The 21,329-nt window shown below is 35.8% G+C and overlaps 1 protein-coding gene across 4 annotated transcripts in view; it reads left to right on the forward strand.

The window, feature by feature from the left end:
- WDR35 (WD repeat domain 35) overlaps positions 1–21,329 on the forward strand; it is a 57,573-nt gene that overhangs the window by 18,732 nt on the left and 17,512 nt on the right. For 2 of the 4 annotated variants that reach the window (XM_026014933.2, XM_026014935.2), the window contains 7 exons: positions 4,434–4,466; positions 4,824–4,884; positions 12,159–12,303; positions 15,092–15,161; positions 16,166–16,219; positions 18,326–18,435; positions 18,905–19,115. In XM_026014933.2, the coding sequence (XP_025870718.2) occupies positions 4,434–4,466; positions 4,824–4,884; positions 12,159–12,303; positions 15,092–15,161; positions 16,166–16,219; positions 18,326–18,435; positions 18,905–19,115 (684 nt within the window). The remainder of the gene's footprint in view (positions 1–4,433; positions 4,467–4,823; positions 4,885–12,158; positions 12,304–15,091; positions 15,162–16,165; positions 16,220–18,325; positions 18,436–18,904; positions 19,116–21,329) is intronic. The other 2 variants (XM_026014934.2, XM_072767658.1) reach the window with 1 other exon arrangement.

The raw sequence follows: 21,329 nt of genomic DNA on the forward strand, positions 1-21,329 counted from the left end.
TTCAAAAAAGGCTTACCATTGTCTTTGGCCAGTTTATAAATTATTTTATCTTATTAAAAATAAAGAGTTTTTAGTTTAAGGTGGCCATCTGAACAGCCACCTTTGGTTCTGTTCTCTCCTAAAACTCACTAAAACAACAGTAAAGGTATTTTTAAAAAAAACTCATAAGCCCATAGGGACCAGAAAGGGAGAGGAAATGGCAGCATACTTTCAGAGGTTAAAGAGAAGGTGGATTAGTGGTAATTACCTTAGCAGACCTAAGAAAGCTGAATCTTAAGTCATCAATGGAGAAGGCAAAGAATTAACCAGTTTTTATCCCAGAATCCCAAAGAGACACAGGACTTAATGGTACCTGGTAGGAGAAAGAATCAAATGGAAAAACAATTTGGAAGTACCAGGGTTTATGCAAAAAGGAGAAAATTAAAAAAAAAAAAAAGGCATGTAAAGAGTCCTGTTTAGATAATCTGACCAATTCAAGAGAAAAGACCTCTTAAAGTTACTCCTGAGGAGTCCCCCTGGAAAGATCCCTGCCCTGTCACCTTACTATGAAGACCAGAGTCATGGGGCTCACCCATAAACAAATAGATTCCAAACAGCTTTTCAATGTCTTACTTTCTTTTTTTTTAAAGATTATTTATTTATTTATTTATTTATTTGATAGAGATAGAGACAAGCAGGGGGAGCAGCAAAGCGAGAAGGAGAAGCAGACTCCCTGCTGAATCGAGAGCACTATGTGGGGCTTGAGCTGAAGGCAGATACTTTAACCATCTAAGCCATCCAGGCACCCCTTAGTGTCATACTCTTAAATAGAAGCAGATAGGCAAAGATTGTCAGACATTTGAGAAAAGCATTCCGTTTAACAGATACAAAGAAATAAGCACCAGGGGAAAAGAATTGGGAGGAAGCAGAGACTAATGCAGAGAGAGGAATAATGCAGAAGAATCATTTCATATTCTCTTTCTAGAGTTAAGAGATACTACATCCAAAATATCTTTCTAGAGTTAAGAGATACTACATCCAAAAAAGAAGGAAGGGATGCTATAGAAAAGGAAGTTCAAAATGATAATTGGGAATTACAAAAATGATAACAGCAATGAAAAATTTGGTAGAGGAGTTAGAAGATAAAATGAAGGAAAAACTCCTGTAAAGTGGAACAAGAAGGCAAGGAAGTGGAAACAGGAGTGAATAGATAAAATCAGAGGCCCAGCCTTGGAAATTCAGTGAACAGGCAAAGTGAAGGAGAGTAATTCTGAAGAAAATATTCAAGAAAATTTCCCTTGAGTTTCTAGATTGACAGTGCCTAGCTTAGTGAGTAAAAAATATGTCCACATCGAGGCATATCACTGTGAAATTTTAGAACACTGGGGATAAAAAGATCCTATAAGCTTTCCAAAAAACAGACTTCATAGAGTCAGGTATCATAATGGCATTCAACTTCTCAACAGCAATACTTCGGAGAATTGTTTTTGAAATTTTGAGGGACAGTGATTTCTCATGTTGAATTCCTTATCATAAACCAACTATGAATTACAATGAAGGTAGGAGACAGATTGTGCTTCTGGCATGAAGGTTATGGACACGGTGGCGTCACCGGTGTAGGTCTCTGTGCTCATCCAGCTTGGCCACTACTCCGCCTGTTTCTCAGTGTCACCTATGGAGCCAGGCTCAAGTTACCTGAAGCCTCCGGCAGAAGATGAAAGAAGAGCAGCTGAGGAGCAAAAGGAGCAGGACGAACAGGAATGGGTTGATAAGAGACACCTGGCCGGAGCCCAAGACGACAGCACACTAAAGTGAGCCTGCTTTTCTCTGGAACAGTGAGGATGAATAAAGCTTTCTGTGTTGTGTGAAGAAAATAAAATAAAATGAAGGCAGGAGAAAGACATTTTTAGATGTGCAAGGTCACCAAAAATTTACGTTCCAAGCTTTCTTATCTTAGATAGTTACTTCCGGATATGGCCAACCAAAATGAGGCCTGGGCCAAGAGAGAGGAAGAAACTGGATAACCCAACAACAGTGGTGAAGAGGGTACCAGCTGACAGGGTGCAGCATGCCTCGGGCACCATTGGATGACAGTAGTCACATGGCTCCAAAGGAAACTCCAGATGATATTAATAAAAGACTTAATGTGATTGAACCCTTGAGAGGAGACATACATACTTGGGAGGCAACTGGGAACTTGAGGCAGTAATGAATACAGAGGAACTAAGCAAAGGGAAAAAATAAAGACAATTACCAACCATAGGGAAAGCAAAATGCGCTTGAAAGGAGAGTAAATCATGGTGTGCTTATAACTCAGCTTTGAATAGCTCTTACGTAGTTAAAATGATGTTTTTTTTAATGAATTTTTTGATTAAATGGATTTTTTTAATTGAAAAACCCTTTTATCTGGAGCATAATGACCTAAAATTCTGATCTAACAAAATTGTAAGTGGAAAGCTGGAGGGATGGAAGTGTGCCCCCTGTGTGATGGGAGGCTGGGAATGAGGCTGAAAGAGAGTTACATACCTCTCTGTGATAGTGGGAAGTCAGTAGAGAATATCCCAGATTGAAACAATAAAATAAGAAGTACCATCATGAACACATTACTTAGGATTGTGGAGGTAAATATCAAAAGGTTGAGTTAAAGGATCTGAAAGTTGTTGCTTCAGGGAGCAGAAAATGGTAAGTTAGATGGGAATCTCTATTTTCTTTATTTATTTTTATTATTATTATTTTTTAATTTATTTATTCATAGAGACACAGCTAGAGAGAGGGGCAGAGACACAGGCAGAGGGAGAAGCAAGCACCATGCAGGAAGCCTGATCTGGGACTCGATCCCGGGTCTCCAGATTCATGCCCTTGGCTGCAGGCGGCGCTAAACCGCTGCGCCACCGGGGCTGCCCGGAATCTCTATTTTTAATGAGAAATCTTATAGAACTACTTCATTCATTAACCTTGAGCATGTAGATTATATGTGGATTAGAAAATACAAGTTATTTGTGATATTTATTTTGTGGCAATAAATCAGCTTATTTTAAGTAGTGGAAGAGTAAGTTATATTTCAGTATAATTTTTGTCATTTAGTTTAAAAAAATTTTAAAACATTTTTCTATTTTTCATAACATTTTAATTTTACTTTTTAATTTTTATTATTTTTTTAATTTTTTAAAAAAGATTTATTTTTAGGGAGAGAGAAGTATGTGTGCCTACATGTGAGCAGAGGGGAGGGGCAAAGGGAGAAGGAGAGAATCTCAAGGAGACTCCACTCTCAGCATGGAGCCCAATGTGGGGCTTGACTTCAGCACCCTGAGATCATGACCTAAGCCCCAATCAGGAGTCAGATGCTCAACCGACTGAGCCACCCAGGAGCCTCTAAATTTTTAACTTTAATTCCAGCATTATTAATATACAGTGTTACATTAGTTTCAGGTATACAGTATAGTGAGATTCAACAATTCTATGCATGACTCAGTGCTTATTACGATAAGTGTACTCTTAATCCCCATCGTCTATTTCACTCGTTCCCCCACCCTCCTTCCCCTCTGGTAATCATCAGTTTGTTCTCCATGGTTAAGACTCTATTTCTTGGTTAGTCTCTCTCTCTCTTTTTTTTCTTTGCTAATTTGTTTTGTTTCTGAAATTCCACATTTGAGTGAGATCATACGGTATTTGTCTTTCTCTGACTTATGTGTTGCTTAGCATAATACTCTTTAGCTCCATCCATGTTGTTGTAAATGACAAGACTTCATTCTTTTTTATGGCTGAATAATATTCCATTGTATATATCTATATACTACATTGTCTTTATCCATTCATCTATTGAATAGAGACTTGGGCTGCTTCAGTAGTTTAGCTACTGTAAATAATGCTGAGGTAAACATAGGGGTGCATGTATCCCTTTGAATTAGTGTTTTTGTATTTTTGGGGTAAATACTCACTCAGTAGTGTGATTCCCAGATCATAGGGTGGTTCTATTTTTAAGTTTTTGAGGAACTTCCATACTATTTTTCACAGTGGCTGTGCCAGTTTGCATTCCCATCAATAGTCCATGAAGATTCATTTAGTTTATATTTATGACATTAAAGAAGTTTTACTTGAGAAGCTGAAAAAAGAAAAAAGACTATATGTAAATAGTACATGGAGAATTGGTTTATTTAAAATCATTATTCTAAAAAAAAAATCATTATTCTTATCAGAAGAACATCTAAGTAAAATAGTATTTTTAGCACAAGATATAGAAAGGTGACAAGCGGTAAGAAAAATGAAATCACTTTAGAATAATATGGTGTAAAGTGTGCATTATGCTTGTTTTCTCTAATATTAACTATTGGTAATTATGTTTGTGCTAGCCAGTAGGCATTGTAAGTAATTTTTCACTAGATTGGATTATGTTTTTTTCTGAGTTAATTGATTTTTTTCTTAATTTCTCATGTCATTTTTATATTGCTTCAAAGGAGGAGAACGAGATGGGAACATTTGGTGCAACGGTAACAAATTAAATTAGTTCTTATATAGCACATCATAGGATGAAAGTGAATTTTGAGGTTACAGGTGATCAGGAGTTTTAGAAGTATAGATAATGAAAAGTAGCTAGTGTACTTGCATTTCTTAGATAGCCTCTTAAAAACCACAGTATTCCATTATATTGAGGAATCAGCCTTGGTTTAATTTTAATTCATGCTTCCTTATGTTTAATGCTATGGAGTATATTCTTTGCACTTAACAATTTTATCAGTTATTTCCCAGTTGTGATACTTTAAAGAGATAAGCATGATATCTTAAGCATTGTTTCCTTTATTGTAAAGAAGCAGGAGTTCTGATAACTCTTTGTTTTTTATTCACAGTTTGTGCTAGTTCTTTGTAATTCTATTGGCACACCTTTGGATCCCAAATATATTGATATTGGTAAGGAAATGTTAATGCCTATTCTGTCTTTAGTCAAGTTTTATATGTAAAAACTAACTTAAAAACCTAACAATATTATTATTAGTTAAGAAGGTATTCTCTAAAGCAAGGATGACCATTCTTCCTGGTTTGACAAGTCCAGCACCAGTTTATGCCTATTATCGTGGTACAATTATCAATAATGCTCCACTTCACTGTCAGAAGTATCTTGTTTAATAGAGTGAATTATAAGGCTACTCTATCTAAACGCCCCAGTAATCTCACAACTGCTATACTGCCATCATTTGCTTTCAACGGGAAATATAATTGTATAGGAATTGGTATGCAGCGTAATGATTAGCATGTAATAAACTGAGGATTATAGAAAGAATTTTGCTGTTAAACCACTTCTATTATTAATAAACTGCTTGTAAATACCTCTCTTCCATAAAAACACTTTAGCTGCTTGTAAAAGTGTATTTGCCCTTTCCAGATTTTTCTAATGAAATCAGTCTATTAATAGGGACAGCTTTTAAAAATTCCTGACTTTTTGTTTTCTGAAGACATTTGTTACTTTAGATTTACCATTCTCTCTAGCCGACAGCTGAGTCACCAGTAAAAAATTGCACATCTTACTCCTAAGTTTTTTTGTTAAAAATCATTACCAAATATTTTGTTACCATTGCACTGCAACTTCCAAAAGTAATATTTTTTTTAAAAGTGTGGTAGTTTATTTGGATATAGTATTAGAAAAATTATTAGATTTCAAAAGCTAAAAAACCATTGAATTATTTTTTGAATCTGAGAGTGTTTTTTATAATTTATTTTTTTTAGATTTCATAGTCAATCTTAATCAAATGTTAGTGTCTGTCTTCTAAGTATATTTGGCTAAATTCTTTGGGGGGATACAAGCAAATGTGAGAAATACTGGCTTCAAAGATTTTATGCTGTTTAGAGTCTTGGTAATTCACTTTTACAGTGAAACTTTTCAACTTCATGTCTTACATTCATTGTTACCATAGTATGCTTATATGTTTATAGATGTGCATACATGTATATGTTAGAGTTCCTTTTTAACGGCTTCACTTAAAATTATTACAGATTCTTGTCACATGAATATCTTCTGTTAGAAACATAACGGTCTTTACGGTGTAAATTTTGCCAGTCTTTATATGCTTTTTCTTTTGATGTCAAAAGTTTTAACATAAAATGATGATGATAGGGTTAGCCTCAAATTTTAATCACAGGTAGTCTTTTTTTTTTTTTTCCCCATACCAGATGTCAACCCTTCACTTTCATAAAATAGCCAATACTTGAGGGCATGATTATTTGTATTTTTGAGTCTCGAAACTTTTTTTTTTTTTTTTTTGCAGTCTCACTGGCTGGAATTTTAACAAATAGTTCTTTCATTGGTCTGCAGTAAACCCAGCCAAAGACTCAACATTTTTGTTTCATACATATCCTGTAAAATTCCTTTTTTCACTTTGTATGCCAAATTTTCATGAGAACCGGAGGCTAAAACGAAAAAAGTGTATAACTGATGTTGTTCTGGAAAGTGTAATTTTTGTTGTGCTACATACTCTTCCTCTTGACAAGCTCTACAGAAACTTTGTAAAAGAACTTTATGCATTATTATAGAAGTTTAGTTTGTGGCACTCTTGAACTATACGTGAGGACATAGGTGCCCTTTTTTGATGCTCTTCCTTTGAGCCCTTAAAATACCTTTGGTGCTCTTCTATTCACAGTACTACTTTTTATTCTACACTGTGATTATTGATTCTCTTGTTTATCTTCCCCACAAGATTTTGAACTTTTTAAGGATTTATGTCTTATTCATTTCTGTATCTCCTTTGCCTAACATGGTGCCTGCCCCATAACAAATGCTTATTGAATGTATGGGAAATATTTATTTTCTATCATGAAAATAGAGGATAATACATTTATTTAACAAACCTTCAGTCAGTTTCAGGTACTGTACTTACTAAGTATCTGGAGCTAAAAGAAATTGACTATGAAACTTCCTGTAGGATATCTACACAAATAATGAAATGAAATACAGTTACTCTTTTGAACACTGGCTCACTGCTCCCCATCTGTCTAGGTTTCGTGCTGGGTATTGGTAACTGGATGTTGGTGAATAAGAATATCAGGGACATCTCTCCTACTTAGAGACAGTTTCATTGCAGCTGAATTTTGAAGGATAACTATTTCTTCAGGTGACATTTGAAGGAGAGAAAACAGCATTTGCAGAGGACCAAAGGCATGAAAGTGCCTGGAAAGTACCAGGTGCCTGTGCTTTAGCTGTTTTGGTGGGAGCGTGTCGGTGGCTTTCTAATGATGGTTTCTAACACATGCACTCTATATAATGTAGAGAAAGGCAATTTGATGAAAACACGTCTGTGCAATTTCAGTTTACCAGCTCTTTAAGGGGCTGAGAAATGAATGAGTAGGAAAGTAGGGGAACATTAGAGATGTAGACATTTATTTCAGGTCTCTGTTAAACTGTTATAAGCAGGTTTTACTTATATGTGAATTCCTAGATTGTTTTACATCCTTGCTTGGCTGATAACTACTACCTCTCAGTGTTAAAAGTTCAGTTAATGGAAGAATAATTCTTTTTTAAAAATTTGTTTCAGAGGTAGAATTTAGTGATTCATCAGTTGCATGTAACACCCAGTGCTCATTACATCACATGCCCTCCTTAATGCCCATCACCCAGTTACCCCATGCCCCCCACCTCCTCTCCGGCAGCCCTCAGTTTGTTCAGTGTCTCTTATGGTTTGCCTCCCTCATAGTTTTCATCTTATTTTGTTTTTCCTTCCCTTCCCCTATGTTCATTTATTTTGTTTCTTAAATTCCACATAGGAATGAAATCAGGTGGTATTTGTCTTTGACTGACTTACTTTGCTTAGCCTAATACCTTCTAGTTCTATCCATGCCGTTGCAAATGGCAAAATTTCATTCTTTCTGAGGGCTAATATTCTGTATGTATTACCACATCTTTTATATCCGCTCATCTGTTAATGGACATCTGGGCTCTTTCCATAGTTTGGCTGTTTTGGACAGTGTTGCTATAAACATTGGGATGCATATGCCCCTTCGAATCACTATGTTTGTATCCTTTGAATAAATACCTAGTAGTGCAATTGCTGAGTTGTAAGATAGCTCTATTTTTAACTTTTTGAGGAACCTCCACCCTGCTTTCCAGAGTGGTGTCACCAGTTTACATGCCCACCAACAATGCAAGAGGGTTCCCCTTTCTCTGTATCCTTGTCAGTATCTGTTGTTTCCTGAGTTAATTTTAGCCATTCTGACTGGTGTAAAGTGGTATCTCATTGTGGTTTTGATTTGTATTTTCCTGATGCTGAGCGATGCTGAGGATTCTTTCATGTGTCTGTTGGCCATCTGTAGGTCTTCTTTGGAGAAATGTCTTTTCATGTTTTCTGCCCACTTCTTAACTGGATTTTTTGTTTTTTGGGTATTGAGTTTGATAATTTCTGTATAGATCTTGGATAGTAGCCCTTTATCTGATACGTCATTTGCAAATATCTTCTCCCATTCTGAGGGTTGCTTTTAGTTTTGTTGACTGTTTCCTTTGCTGTGCAGAAGCTTTTTATCTTGATGAAGTCCCAGTAGTTCATTACTGCTTTTGTTTCCCTTGCCTTTATAGATGTGTCTTGCAAGAAGTTGCTGTGGCTGAGGTCAAAAAGGTTGCTGCCTGTGTTCTCCTCTAGGATTTTTATTTTTTTAAGATTTTATTTATTTATTCATAAGAGACACACAGAGAGAGGCAGAGACATAGGCCCCTTAACCAGGAGCCTGCTGTGGCACTTGATCCCAGGACCCCAGGATCTCGCCCTGAGCCAAAGGCAGATGCTTAACTACTGAGCGACCTAGGCGTCCCTCCTCTAGGATTTTGATGGATTCCTGGCTCACATTTAGGTCTTTCCTCCATTTTGAGTTTATTTTTGTGTATGGTGTAAAAGAGTGGTCCAGTTTCATTCTTCTGCATGTAGCCATTCAATTTTCCCAACACCATTGGTGAAGAGATTGTCTTTTTCTTAATAATTTTTCCCCAATAATAATTCTAAATATTTGAATTTTTTTCCAGATAATGAATAGTTGAAGTGCTTTTATCCTGGTTGTGTTCTTTTTCTAAAGTGTTCTTTTAATTTTTTTTTTTTTTTAATTTATGATAGTCACAGAGAGAGAGAGAGAGAGGCAGAGACACAGGCAGAGGCAGAAGCAGGCTCCATGCACCGGGAGCCCGACGTGGGATTCGATCCCGGGTCTCCAGGATCGGGCCCTGGGCCAAAGGCAGGCGCCAAACCGCTGCGCCACCCAGGGATCCCTTTCTAAAGTGTTCTGTTAAAATTTGCATTCTTACCTTTTTCTTGGAGGCTTAGTTCTAGGAAACTAAGAACCAATCCACCTGATTGGGTTAGATCTTTTAATGAAAATCTAGCATAATTTTTGTAGATGGAATTATCTACTTATATCAATTTGCTGAAATTACTACCCTACTGATTCAAAAGAATGTATGTTTCAGATACATTTATATTGACCAGTAGGTTTGTGTGTGATTTTATTATAAAAACCTATGTAGGTATAAAAAGTTAAGACAATAATAGTAACCACATCTAATACTTATTAATCCTTAATGAAAAGCTGTATGCCATAGTGGTTAAGGACATGGCTTCTGGAGTCAGATTAACTGGGCTTGTGTTCCACCTTCTACTTTCCATATGTGTGCTTTAGCAAGTTATTTAACCCCTCCATCATTCTGTGTCTTCACCTGCTAAATGGGGATAATAATGCTTGCCATATGGAGAGTTGTGTGTGTGAGAATAGGTACTATGGAGTATGTTCATTATATATTAATACAATTATATAGTGTGTGTATTATAATTACGTAATTATAATTACTATATCATTACATGTACCTCTTATATATATATACACACATATATATATTTAAATTCAATAAATATTGGCTTTGAAGTGATTATTAAGCATTCTATGCTTTATTTTTACTATGCTTTATTTTTACTATCTCTTTTAATCTTTAAGCAGCTGTATAAGGTTGGTATTATTATCATCTTCAGTTACAGTAAATAAACTGAGGTTCAGAGAGAATACGTGATATATATAAGGCCACAGGGTTAATAAGCAAGTACCTGTCGCTTGAATCCCAAAGCCTGACTCTTTCCATGAACCATAAACATCTTAATTTTGAATTAATCAGGCTAATGATTAGTTATTGTAGTTATTTAGGATGTATCAGAAAGGAACATGAATATAATATACAGTTGTAGGTAAATAGTGGTTAGAGGAATGCTTTTATATGCTTAGGAAAAATTATATTTTATTAGAAAATAGTTAAAAATTTTATGAGCTTCCTTCAAATCATACTCTGAGCAGAATAGTCAGCATTAGAATATCTATGCTAGAATTTACTAAACATTTAACAAATGTACTAGGACTCAGTGAAAAACGGGGTCCAAGAAAGCTGAGCAAAGCTTGGGCCTGGCAGGCTCGCTCATCCCACTAGGCTCTCCCCAGTCCGTTAGGACTGCCTTTCAACCACTTGTTCCCTACAGGAAAGGCTCTGGCTCCCTCTAGAGTTCAGCATCAGTATGTGGTTTGAATAGAAAAATGTTTAACAATTTTAATGAAAAAAAATTTTTTTCTTATGATTCAACTATAGTAAGTTACTTAGCATATAGGAATTCTTGGATTTGAGACTCAAAGTTGGTCTCAAATTGGTTAATATACTCAATTAACATTTTACCACTTGTCTGATTTCTAATTCTTTGTCCATTTTCTAAGTTGGCCTTAAGCATCTACTTGGACTCTGGCAAGAACTCCATAAGTGGTAGCTGCTATTAACAGCATTCTTGTATTCTAACCATGTGAATACTTTGCTTAATATTTAATGAAACATAAATTTTATACTGTTCTGATTCTTCATGAATTTAGAAAATAGGTATTAAAATGATCTTTTATGAAGGTTTTTTTTTGTTTCTGTTTTTTATATATTTTGTGTGAATATATGTGCCTTTGTTTTATGGTGTTTAGTATGTTTTGTGACCTTGGACAAGTTATTTTACTTCTTTATTCCTCCATTTTATAATCCTAAAGATAGATTTGATAATACTGTCTATCAAACAATATGTAATAGGAGCTTAATTAAATGTTCTTTAAGAAACAGAACACATGAAAAGAAGTAATATGGTTAGGAGAATATATTCCTAAGTTAGGAAGGAACTTTGGAGAATTTTCTTTTCTAAATTAATGAGGAAATAGAAGATGTGAGATCAGAGGGAATGATAAATGCCCAAACCAAGCAGTAATAATGCTAGTGGAGACAGGAGGAACGAGTGGGAGTTGATTTATCTATTCATCGTTAATGGACATTTGGGCGGTTTCCACTTTTTGACTGTCATGAACAATGCTGTTCTGAATGTGTGTGTGAGCTTTTGTGTGACATTGTTTTCATTTCTCTTGGGTATATACCTAAGAGTGGAGTTGATGGGGCCTATGGTAACTCTATGTAACATTTGGAGAAACTGCCAAACTATTTTTCAAAGTGGATGTACTACTTTATTTTCCGACCATTTGTGTACATCCTTGGCAATACTCATTATTGTCTAACCTTTTGATGCTGGCCATTATAATAGGAGGGAAGTAGTAGCTCATTGCTGTTTTGATTTGCATCATTTGCTTCATGGCTAATGCTATTGAACATCTTTTCCTTTGCTTGTGGCTGTTTATATATCGTCAGAGAAATGACTTTCATATCTTTTGCCCATTTTTTAATTGAATTATAAGACCTCTTTACACATTCTAGAAACAATTCCTTATCACATATATGATTTGCAGATATTTTCTTCTGTGGTTGTCTTTTTACTTTTTTGATGGTGTCCTTTGAAACAAATGTTTTTAATTTGATGAAGTCCATTTTATCTACTTTCTCTTTTGTTGCTTGTGCTTTCAGTGTCATATGTAAGAAACTCTTGCCTAATCCATGGTCACAAAATTTATTCCTGAGTTTTTTTTTTTTCTAGGATTTCTACAGTTTTAGCTCTTACATTTAAGTCTTTGAACCATTTTGATGTAACATGTTTTTGTATAGTTCTGCAAGCTTTTGATTCTTTTTTGATTTCAGAGACTGTGTGAGGTATATTGTCTGAAATGAGGGGTTGAATGCAGTGCTCACTGAATTCCTTTGCAGCACAAACATTCTGCTGTTCTGTGTAACTGTAACCTAATTGTCTTAATGCTCTTTTTAATAGTACCATTATTTGTTGCAATGACCAAAACCCATGTGATAGCAGCTTCGAAAGAAGCATTTTATACCTGGCAATATCGTGTGGCAAAGAAGCTCACAGCATTGGAAATTAATCAGATCACGCGGTCTCGAAAGGAAGGGAGAGAAAGGTATATCTTTTGACGCATGGTTTTTAGTAGCTTGACCATATCGCATTTAAATCAGTCATAGTTAATTATACATTGTCATGCTTGAGAACTGTAAATTGTTTTGATTACTAGAAATAATATTTTCCCATTGATTTCAAAATCTTTCAAATTATTTGTTTAAATTTATCAAAATAAATGATAAGTAGTGTGGTGTAATAAAAGAAAGCCCTTGGAGATAAAGAGTGGAAATCTGTGTTTTTATAAGGAAGTAGCTATTCTCACTCATCTGCTCCTACCAAATTAGGGTTATTATGCTATACTTGAAATATGATTATTCAGTTGCATGTCTAAAATTCATTCTTACGGGTTAGTGGTATAGGTCTTTCTAGAGGGGTGGGGGCGATTGTAGTATCAGTCTCCACAGGAGAGGCAGGTTCTTAGATACGGAGAAGGTCTTCAGGGGGGTGAACTGGTCACTTGGCTTGTCTTGCCCTGGATTCCAGGGAGTCTAGGGTTGAATGGTAGAGGGGTCTCTACCACACTGAGGAATTAGGAGCTAGGATGGGGGGGATTCCCTGGGGTGCAGATGCATTTACTATGTTTTGTTAGTTTTGTTGTCTCTGTTGGTGATACTCTTTTGGCCCTTTTGTTGTAACCCTAAGACTTTAAAAAGAGCATTTTGTTGAGTGTTTTAAGCTAATGATTCTTAATCAGGGTGTAGGCCTGTGTTGGTGGGAGTGGGTGGCAGGGGGTCATTTCAGATCATCTTCCTTCACACATGCTTGAGATCTTAATGCAGTCTTTCCTTTAAGACTCACTAAGATAGGAGAACTGTCTCCAGTAAAAATATTTTAGATATGAGAATTCATGTGAAAGCAAAAAAAAAAAGGCAACCAAAAAAAAAAAAAACCCAGTTGAGGGGCACCTGAGTGGCTTAGTTGGCTAAGTGTCTGACTCTCAATTTTGGCTCAGGTCATGATCTTAAGGTTGTGGGATTTGCCCCTCATTGGGCTCTGTGTTGGGCCTGGAGGCTGCTTAAGATTCTCTGGCTCTCCCTCTGCCCCTCCCCCACTTTTCCCTTTCTTAAAAAAACAGTTGAAAATACTATATTTTGTTTTCTCAGTAGTTCTGAAAGTCTAAATGGGAAGAATCTTTGGCCTCTTTTAGAACAACATGTGAAGACAGAAGCAATAATAAGCAAAAGAACCACAGTCTGCAGGGAGATCTTAGGACAAAGTTGGGACCAAAGAGTCTAGCCTCTCCATAGAGAAAGTGTCCTCTGAGACCTAGCTAAAGATATTCTGGCTTTAAGATGGCAGCATATGCCTCTATTTCTATCTGGGACACACGTGCTAGTTTTACAGACGGAGAAGCATCTCTCTGGGCTTTATCTGTAAAATATGGTGAATGATGGTGAGAATAGCCATCATTGATTGAATACTTTTAATGTGCTAGATACTACAGTAAGTGTAGTCAGTACTCTTATTAATCCTGTTTCAGAGAGGAAACTAAGACACAGGAGCTTAAATTATTTGCCAAAGGTCACCACCTGATAAGCAGAGATGGGCTAGAGAACCAGGTTGATCTTGCTCTGAAACGCTCACTCAGATTGGCCTTTCTTGCAGTACTCTACTTGTTTTATCAGATGGAAGGTGCTCACAAAATCTCTTAAAAGACCTCCTATTCTGACCTTTGACTTTTATTTTGTGATAACTAAGTAGACATATTAGCTGGATATACTTAATAGAAATGTATTAAGATGTAGAAATCTGGCACCTCTGAAATTATTTTCTCTTTTTAATATATTTTCTTTCTGCATTTGATACATATCTATGTAACAATTACGATTTCAACTTAATGATAAAAATTTCATAATATTTTAAAGATAGGAAATGGTTTGATTTTTTTGTGACTGTATTCCATGTATGATTTCTTGATGATCAGGCTCTGTGCATAGTGCTTTACAAACCTCACTTTATTTTTGCCTCTTAAAAAACCCTTCAAAGTTGCCCTTATTCTCCACATGGAGAAATTGTGGCTCAGAGAAGTTAATTAACTTGCCCAGGGCTTAATAGCTACTCTGATGTATCTTCCCTATTATGCCCCACTCATTTTAATATTTTTCCAGCAGACTTAGAGCACCTGACAGTGTGTGGCACTGTGCTAGGCACTGGAGACATGGTCTTTGCCTCCAGGAAACTCATCAACTGGTGGGAGAGACAAAGTAATAGAGATACTGTGGTGTGAATAGTATTATATAAAATGTATTAGATGGGGGAAGTCCAACAGTAGTGCATCTTCATAACACAGGGAACAATTCTTTACTTCAGAATAAGAATTCCATTAACTACAGCTTCCCAAGTTTATTTAAGCTTTACCTTTATTAAGCATATCAATAGAAGGGAAATTATGGAGAAATAACAGAGAAACTTAGTGTATTAGAAATTATTCCTGAGTGATACTCATTTGCAGAATAAGGTAAAATATCTTTTGTGGCTTAATGAAATTCATTGGAAATATGTGATTCAATGTTCAAGTATTTTTTTGGCAGAACTTTCAGGAATGTAACACTTGCATAACTAGTAAACACCTGGTGGATGATTTCTACCTTTGTGGGATGCAACTGTGTCAAGAACTCTTTTTTTTTTTTTTTTTTTTTTAAGAACTCTTTAAAATAATCAGGACGTTTATGTTATATAATAATATTCATGGATGTCATCCAATCCTTTAATTGTTCTAGAAATTAGGAAATGGTATCACCTTTACTTATTAGACCATCTTTGAAATTCTCACTTTTTTTTCCCCTCAGAATTTATCATATTGATGATACTCCTTCTGGATCTGTGGATGGGGTGCTTGATTATAGTAAAGCCATTCAAGTAGGTGATCTTATTATTGCCAGCAAATGTTGATATCTGTAAATTTGGAAATACTGTAACTTTATTTTGAGATCTGAGGAAGAATTTTTTTTACTAAATACCATCTTATTCTAGTAATTCTTTAAAAAAGTCTCTCAAAAAACTGTTTTCTAGGTCTGCTTTTTTTCTTTTGATTCTTAAAAAATTTTTGAAATAATTATAAGCTCACAGGAAGTTGTACAGATAGCACATAGTTTCTCTTTACCCTGCATCCCTCAAAGGTGACATCTTCTATAACTAGGATAATATAAAAAACAGGGTATTGATATTGGTGATGACACCATTAGCTAGACTCCCACCCCATTCCTTAATTTCCCATTAATGTACGTGTGCATAGTTTGAGGTAATCTCACCTTTGGGAAGGGACTTGCCTCCTGCTATGTCTTTTTTTCACACTTGCTTTCCACCCTGTGCCTGCCCCCTGGCAACCACTAATTATCTCTAGTTTCCTCACTCTGAGAGTTTTTTAAAGGAATGGAATCATGTTGCATGTAACCTTTTGAAATTGGCTTTTCTGCACTAAGCATATAAGCACCTGAGATCCACCCAGGTTGTTGCAGTGCTGTGCTACTTCCCCTTCCTCATTCTGGCCTTGGCTGGCCCTTCTGCCATCTGTTCTCTTATGACAAAGCTCAGGTTTTTGCCTCCCCGTGCCCTTCTGTGTAGGTGAGACGTTCCTTCCTTTGGTGTGCTTGTAACTCGTGAGCACACCACTACTTTGATCATACTGTACTGTAATTAGGTGTTTGGTTGCTGTCTTCCCCAGTAGGCTTTGGAGGAATCCTGGAGGGGAAAGATTTTATCCGAGTGTCTCTCGTGCTTAGTTCAGTATCTATCACGTGGTAGGTGCTCATTAAGTAAATGTTAGGTTAAATACATTGAAGTATTCTTAGTGAATTGCATACTACCTTATACCAGATTACTTATTCAATAAATATTTGTTAAAGAATAATGATTTATTTTAGGGCACCCGGGATCCAATTTGTGCCATAACTGCATCTGATAAGACACTGATTGTGGTAAGTTAAAAAAAAAAACTAGCATTATGTATAATAATTGTTTAAATTAGAAAAATAGAGCAAAGTGAGCAAATAGAGTAAATGCTTTGGATTTGAACACCTATTTACGAAGTCCAGTGTAAAAAATAAGAAAATTTTAAAGATTGCCTCGCTAATTGTTAAGCATTTGCAAAAATAGCTGCTTATAAAAGCAATAGAATGGTGGCCAGTTGGGGAGAGTTTGACACTGGGTCGAATGACAAGTTGGCAGGTGTGGAGTGGATTGGATAGCAGTAGTAGGTCTTAGAAAGCTTCCTCCTCTAGATGGCCTGCTATTTTGTGGTGGAGAAGTGTTTTGGCTCAGGTACTGTCATAAGACTTAAAATGAAGAGGTGATGTGTTTGCTAACCAATAAAATGAAGAAGTCTAGGCAAATTTTTCAAATAAAATCGATGTTGTAGTGTCTTTTCTTGAGCTCTGGCATTGGAAAATACTAATTTTAGAACTAAATGTTTACTTTAGTATTGTAATGCTGGTGAAGTCATTGAATTTGAATTATGTAATCAGAGCCTTAATAGTGTGTATTTACAGTTCTGGTTACGTTCCTTAGCCATTAGATAATTTTATGATGGACAAAATCTTAAGAATGTAGTATTTGTTTTTCCTCATCAGTATTTTTAAAGCTGTTTGTCTTATAGAGCCTCTTTTTTTCTTTTTAGATTTTTTGCTGTATGGCAGGGAGTTTTTGTTTGTTTTTTTTGTGTGTGTGTGTTAGCTGTGTTTCTGACATTTGCAGAAAAAAAAATAACATGCAATTCATAGCAATCACAAAAATTGACTTAATTCCTAAATGACAGAGTCTACCTATAAGAAACATACTTGGATAGTTTTAATACCAGTCAGAAGTTTTTTTTAATTTTATTTATTTTATTTTATTTATTTAATTTATTTTTTAATTTTTATTTATTTATGATAGTCACACACAGAGAGAGAGAGAGAGAGAGAGGCAGAGACACAGGCAAAGAGAGAAGCAGGCTCCATGCACCGGGAGCCCGACGTGGGACTCGATCCTGGGTCTCCAGGATCGCGCCCTGGGCCAAAGGCAGGCGCCAAACTGCTGCGCCACCCAGGGATCCCCCAGTCAGAAGTTTTAATGGAGAAAATATCTTCTGCATTTAAAACTGCTTTTCACTGTTGAAATGTAAAATATTTTAGAATAATTACTTTTTCAAACATTCAAAGCGCAGGACCACTTTTTTCAAAAAGATCTTATTTCATACCCCAATATGGTAAATCTTCTGAAACCCATGCTTCCCTTTTACATATTAAAGTATATTCTCCCTCTCATCCTTCCAACCTTTCTGGTAGTCCTCTCTTGAGAATCATGCTGCAAAAACAGTGCTGCTCTGATTAAAAAGGGGAGAGGGAAAGATTGGCTGAGCAGAGCCTTCTGCTTTGTCCCATTGCCACGGCCAGAGGCACAGAGCATTTGGAAACTATAGTTCTCTCCTGATCCTTATACCAACTGTTGATCTGTCAGCATTAAGGCTTGCACAGAGTTGCATAGTAATTTATAATCTGTTTTATTTTTAGACCCATTTAAACTAATACTCATTGTATCACTGCTTTCTGATCATCTCCCTTTGCCTCTAACTAGTATCAGATAAGTGGCTATAGCGTAAAAATGTAGACTTTCAGTAACAACTGTTTTGCATGGTGATCTTACATTGGTTTTTCATATATATGAAATTTAATTCAGTAAGTGTTTTATATTTTAGCTTTTTTGTGTACCCTGAATATTAACCTAGATAACAACTGTTAAATAACCCTTATTTCTTCCTTGTGATGTAAGACTTTATGTATTATTGAACAGCTAGATTCCTGACTTCTTTTGAATGCCAAATTAAAAAAAAAAATCAGTTCACCTTCAGCTACTTTTAAAGGGTTTTAATTAAATTAGGAGATATATATGCACTCAGCAATGTGATTTAGTATTAGAATTGGAAATTAGTTATGACACTATCACTTTGGTTTTGAAACAAATGTATCAACATATAGAAAGGCCTGTAGTTGTAATTTAATTTTATTATGTAAATACGCTTTAGTAATCAAAAGTAATTTCCATAGGGTCGTGAATCTGGTGCCATTCAGAGATACAGTCTTCCTAATGTTGGTTTAATTCAAAAATATTCCCTTAATTGTCGAGCCTACCAGTTATCCTTGAATTGCAACTCTAGGTAAGTCTGAAATTTCTCCTCATGTAGTTGTGGGGTATAGAAGTTATCAAGTGGGATTGTTGGATTTATGTAATAAATACAAAGACGTGTGTTGTAAGCTTGTCTTAAAGTTCAGTGTGATATTACTATACTAGATTTGTATTTAGATATTTGTATTATACTGTGTTTAGATGGTTTTCTCTAATTGGGCAAAATATAGAGATTCTAATGTAATACTTTAAATTGCATGTCAGTTGCTTTAATTCTTTTGGATACTTTTTCCTCACAAGGAAGCAAAACAGAGAATAGTCCATGTCTTCTATCAAATTTATAAAAATTTAAAACCATTTATTTCTTTAAAGCCATTTCTGCCTTCTTCCCAGTTTTAATGAACTGATTTTGCAGAAGAACAGTAATAGGTCGTAATATTTGTGATTGCTGATCGTCATTTTACAATTTTGTTTCCATTCTCCAACATCATTATTTGTAGTCGTCTGGCTATCATAGACCTCTCAGGATCTCTAACGTTCTTTGACTTGGATGCTCGGGTAACAGACAGCACAGGACAGCAAGTCACTGGCGAGTTGTTAAAATTGGAGCGGAAAGATGTCTGGGATATGAAGTGGGCCAAAGATAATCCAGATTTGTTTGCAATGATGGAGAAGACAAGAATGTATGTTTTCAGAAACTTGGATCCTGAGGTAAACACAAAAAAAGGAGCATTAACAGTACATAAATAATGAGCCAGATAATCAAAACGTGACTTTTTCCCTTTGTTTCCTTAAGAGGTTTGTTGGTGTTGGCTGCATGAATTTCTGAAAAGAAATAGAAACATCTCTGTGGAATTGTAACATATTTGGTCTTGAGTGGGAATAATACTGATTGTTTAAATATTTTCTGCTTTCTCTGAAAGGCACTTCCTGAGCATTTATCTGTTCTTTTTAGAAGATGGAGTCATGATCTCTAATATATAGTCTTTATTTTTTACTTGTCAAAGTTAAGAAAAAAAAATTAGTAGTAACGTTTACCAAAATTGCTTAAAACAACCTAACCAAAAAAATGCTGTTTTGAAATTGCTTTGTGCTTTTATCCTCTTTGCCTCTCTATCTACTTTAATCTGTGCTTCCTTGGTCTTATTTATATTCACACCAATTCTGTTAGCCACGAATCCTGGACTTTTTCACCCTGATAATTTTATGAATATGCAAGTATGGACTGATTAATCTACCCTCTCTGGCACATCAGGAAGCCCCTGCTCACTAGTTTTAAAGTTCTGTTTTTGATTTTCTCCTTGCAGCTCACAGCAGCTAATTTTTCCTTTGTCTGTCTGCATCAGCATTTGTGTTTAGGAAATTCAAAATCATTTGAGTGGTAGCCTAATCAAAGCATCATTGAAATAAATCTTTTATACAATTTTTGAATAATTAATACTTTTTCAATTGGGAATTTTCTTTATGCTTGATGTACCCAACAAATGTAAATAATAGGAGGTAACTTGATAAAGGCTGTACAATTGATGTGTGGATCTACAGTTTCCTTTTTGGAAAGAAATTGAATGCTTGGGTCCCTGAGGTGCCAAAGATCTTCTAGAGTAATTTGCTTAGTGGTAAACTATTTGTCCCTTTAATAGCCTAAATTATTTTCACATTTCCTCATTTTAGCTCTACTCAGGCTCTGTGGGTTGGGAATTGACCTGATATAAATTGCTCTCAAAGGCTTTGTTAAGGGGCACCTGGGTGGTTCAGTGGTTGAGCTTCTGCCTTTGGCCCTGGGATTAAGTCCCATGTCAGGCTCCCCACAGGGAGCCTACTTCTCCCTCTGCCTATGTGTCTGCCTCTCTCTGTGTGTCTCTCATGAATAAATAAATAAAATCTGTTTTAAAAAAGGATTTGTTAAAACTTTTAGGGAGTCTTAAGGATCTTTGTGACTTTTAGTTTCTGGGTACTGTTTAAAGGAAAGGCATTTGAGGCTGCTGCTGCATTTAACCTGCAAGCAGGGGCTCCTACCAAGGGTCCAAGGGAAATCTGATGCTTGCCACAAAAACAAGTGTGAAAATTTGACAGGTAGCCACAGGATAACCTTGAGGATGGGAGAGGAATACTTTTTGAACGTTAGAGTCCTTTTTCTGTCATTGACCCTGAGTGTCCTATGTGAGAAATCATATGCCTGGACAGGTGAGAGTGTTGTGCTGGGCTGTTTATAATGTGTGTGTGGCACACCAGGGGAAAAGATGTCTTGGCCCGGTGCAAAGTGCTTCTTAAGTAGTTTTAACAGAACAGCCTTTTTCTTTTCTTTTTGCTTTTCTTTCTTCTTCTTCTTCTTCTTCTTCTTCTTCTTCTTCTTCTTCTTCTTCTTCTTCTTTTTTTGAGTTTGTTTTCTGCCTTGGCAAGTAGTTCAAGTTATGTTGGATTTAAAAGTAGATGAATTTCTCTCATCCTTACCACTGACTGGATTTCTGTATAAACCCTGCCATTCTTTTCATTCATGAGGACACTGGCTGGCTGTGAGCCCTGCTTGGTTAGTTACTCTGCTCTTCATTCCTGTAGCTGCTTTGATCATGTAAGGACACACTCTTCAAAACAATTTACTGGGGCTGCTTTAGGACATTGTATTCTTTTATTATTCAGGAGATAGGCTATCGTTTGACAATTAATACTGAATACCTTCTTATCCATTTGAGTGGTGTTATGAATTCTAGATTCATACCTTTCCTTTAAGTTGTAAAGTTTTCTTCAGATTATATGTGGAGAAAGGGTGCCATTTGTATGTGAAGTTGTAATTTACTGATAAAACACACTTTCTTTGAGAATTTGGAAATGAGTAATTTAATGTTGGTATTCCCTGCTTGATCATTTTTATCTCCAGTGACCCTCTCAAGGGACTCATTCAGCTTTTCTAGTCTTTTTCTTGGATCT

Source organism: Vulpes vulpes, chromosome 8, assembly GCF_048418805.1.
Source record: "Vulpes vulpes isolate BD-2025 chromosome 8, VulVul3, whole genome shotgun sequence".
Classification (NCBI taxonomy): domain Eukaryota; kingdom Metazoa; phylum Chordata; class Mammalia; order Carnivora; family Canidae; genus Vulpes; species Vulpes vulpes.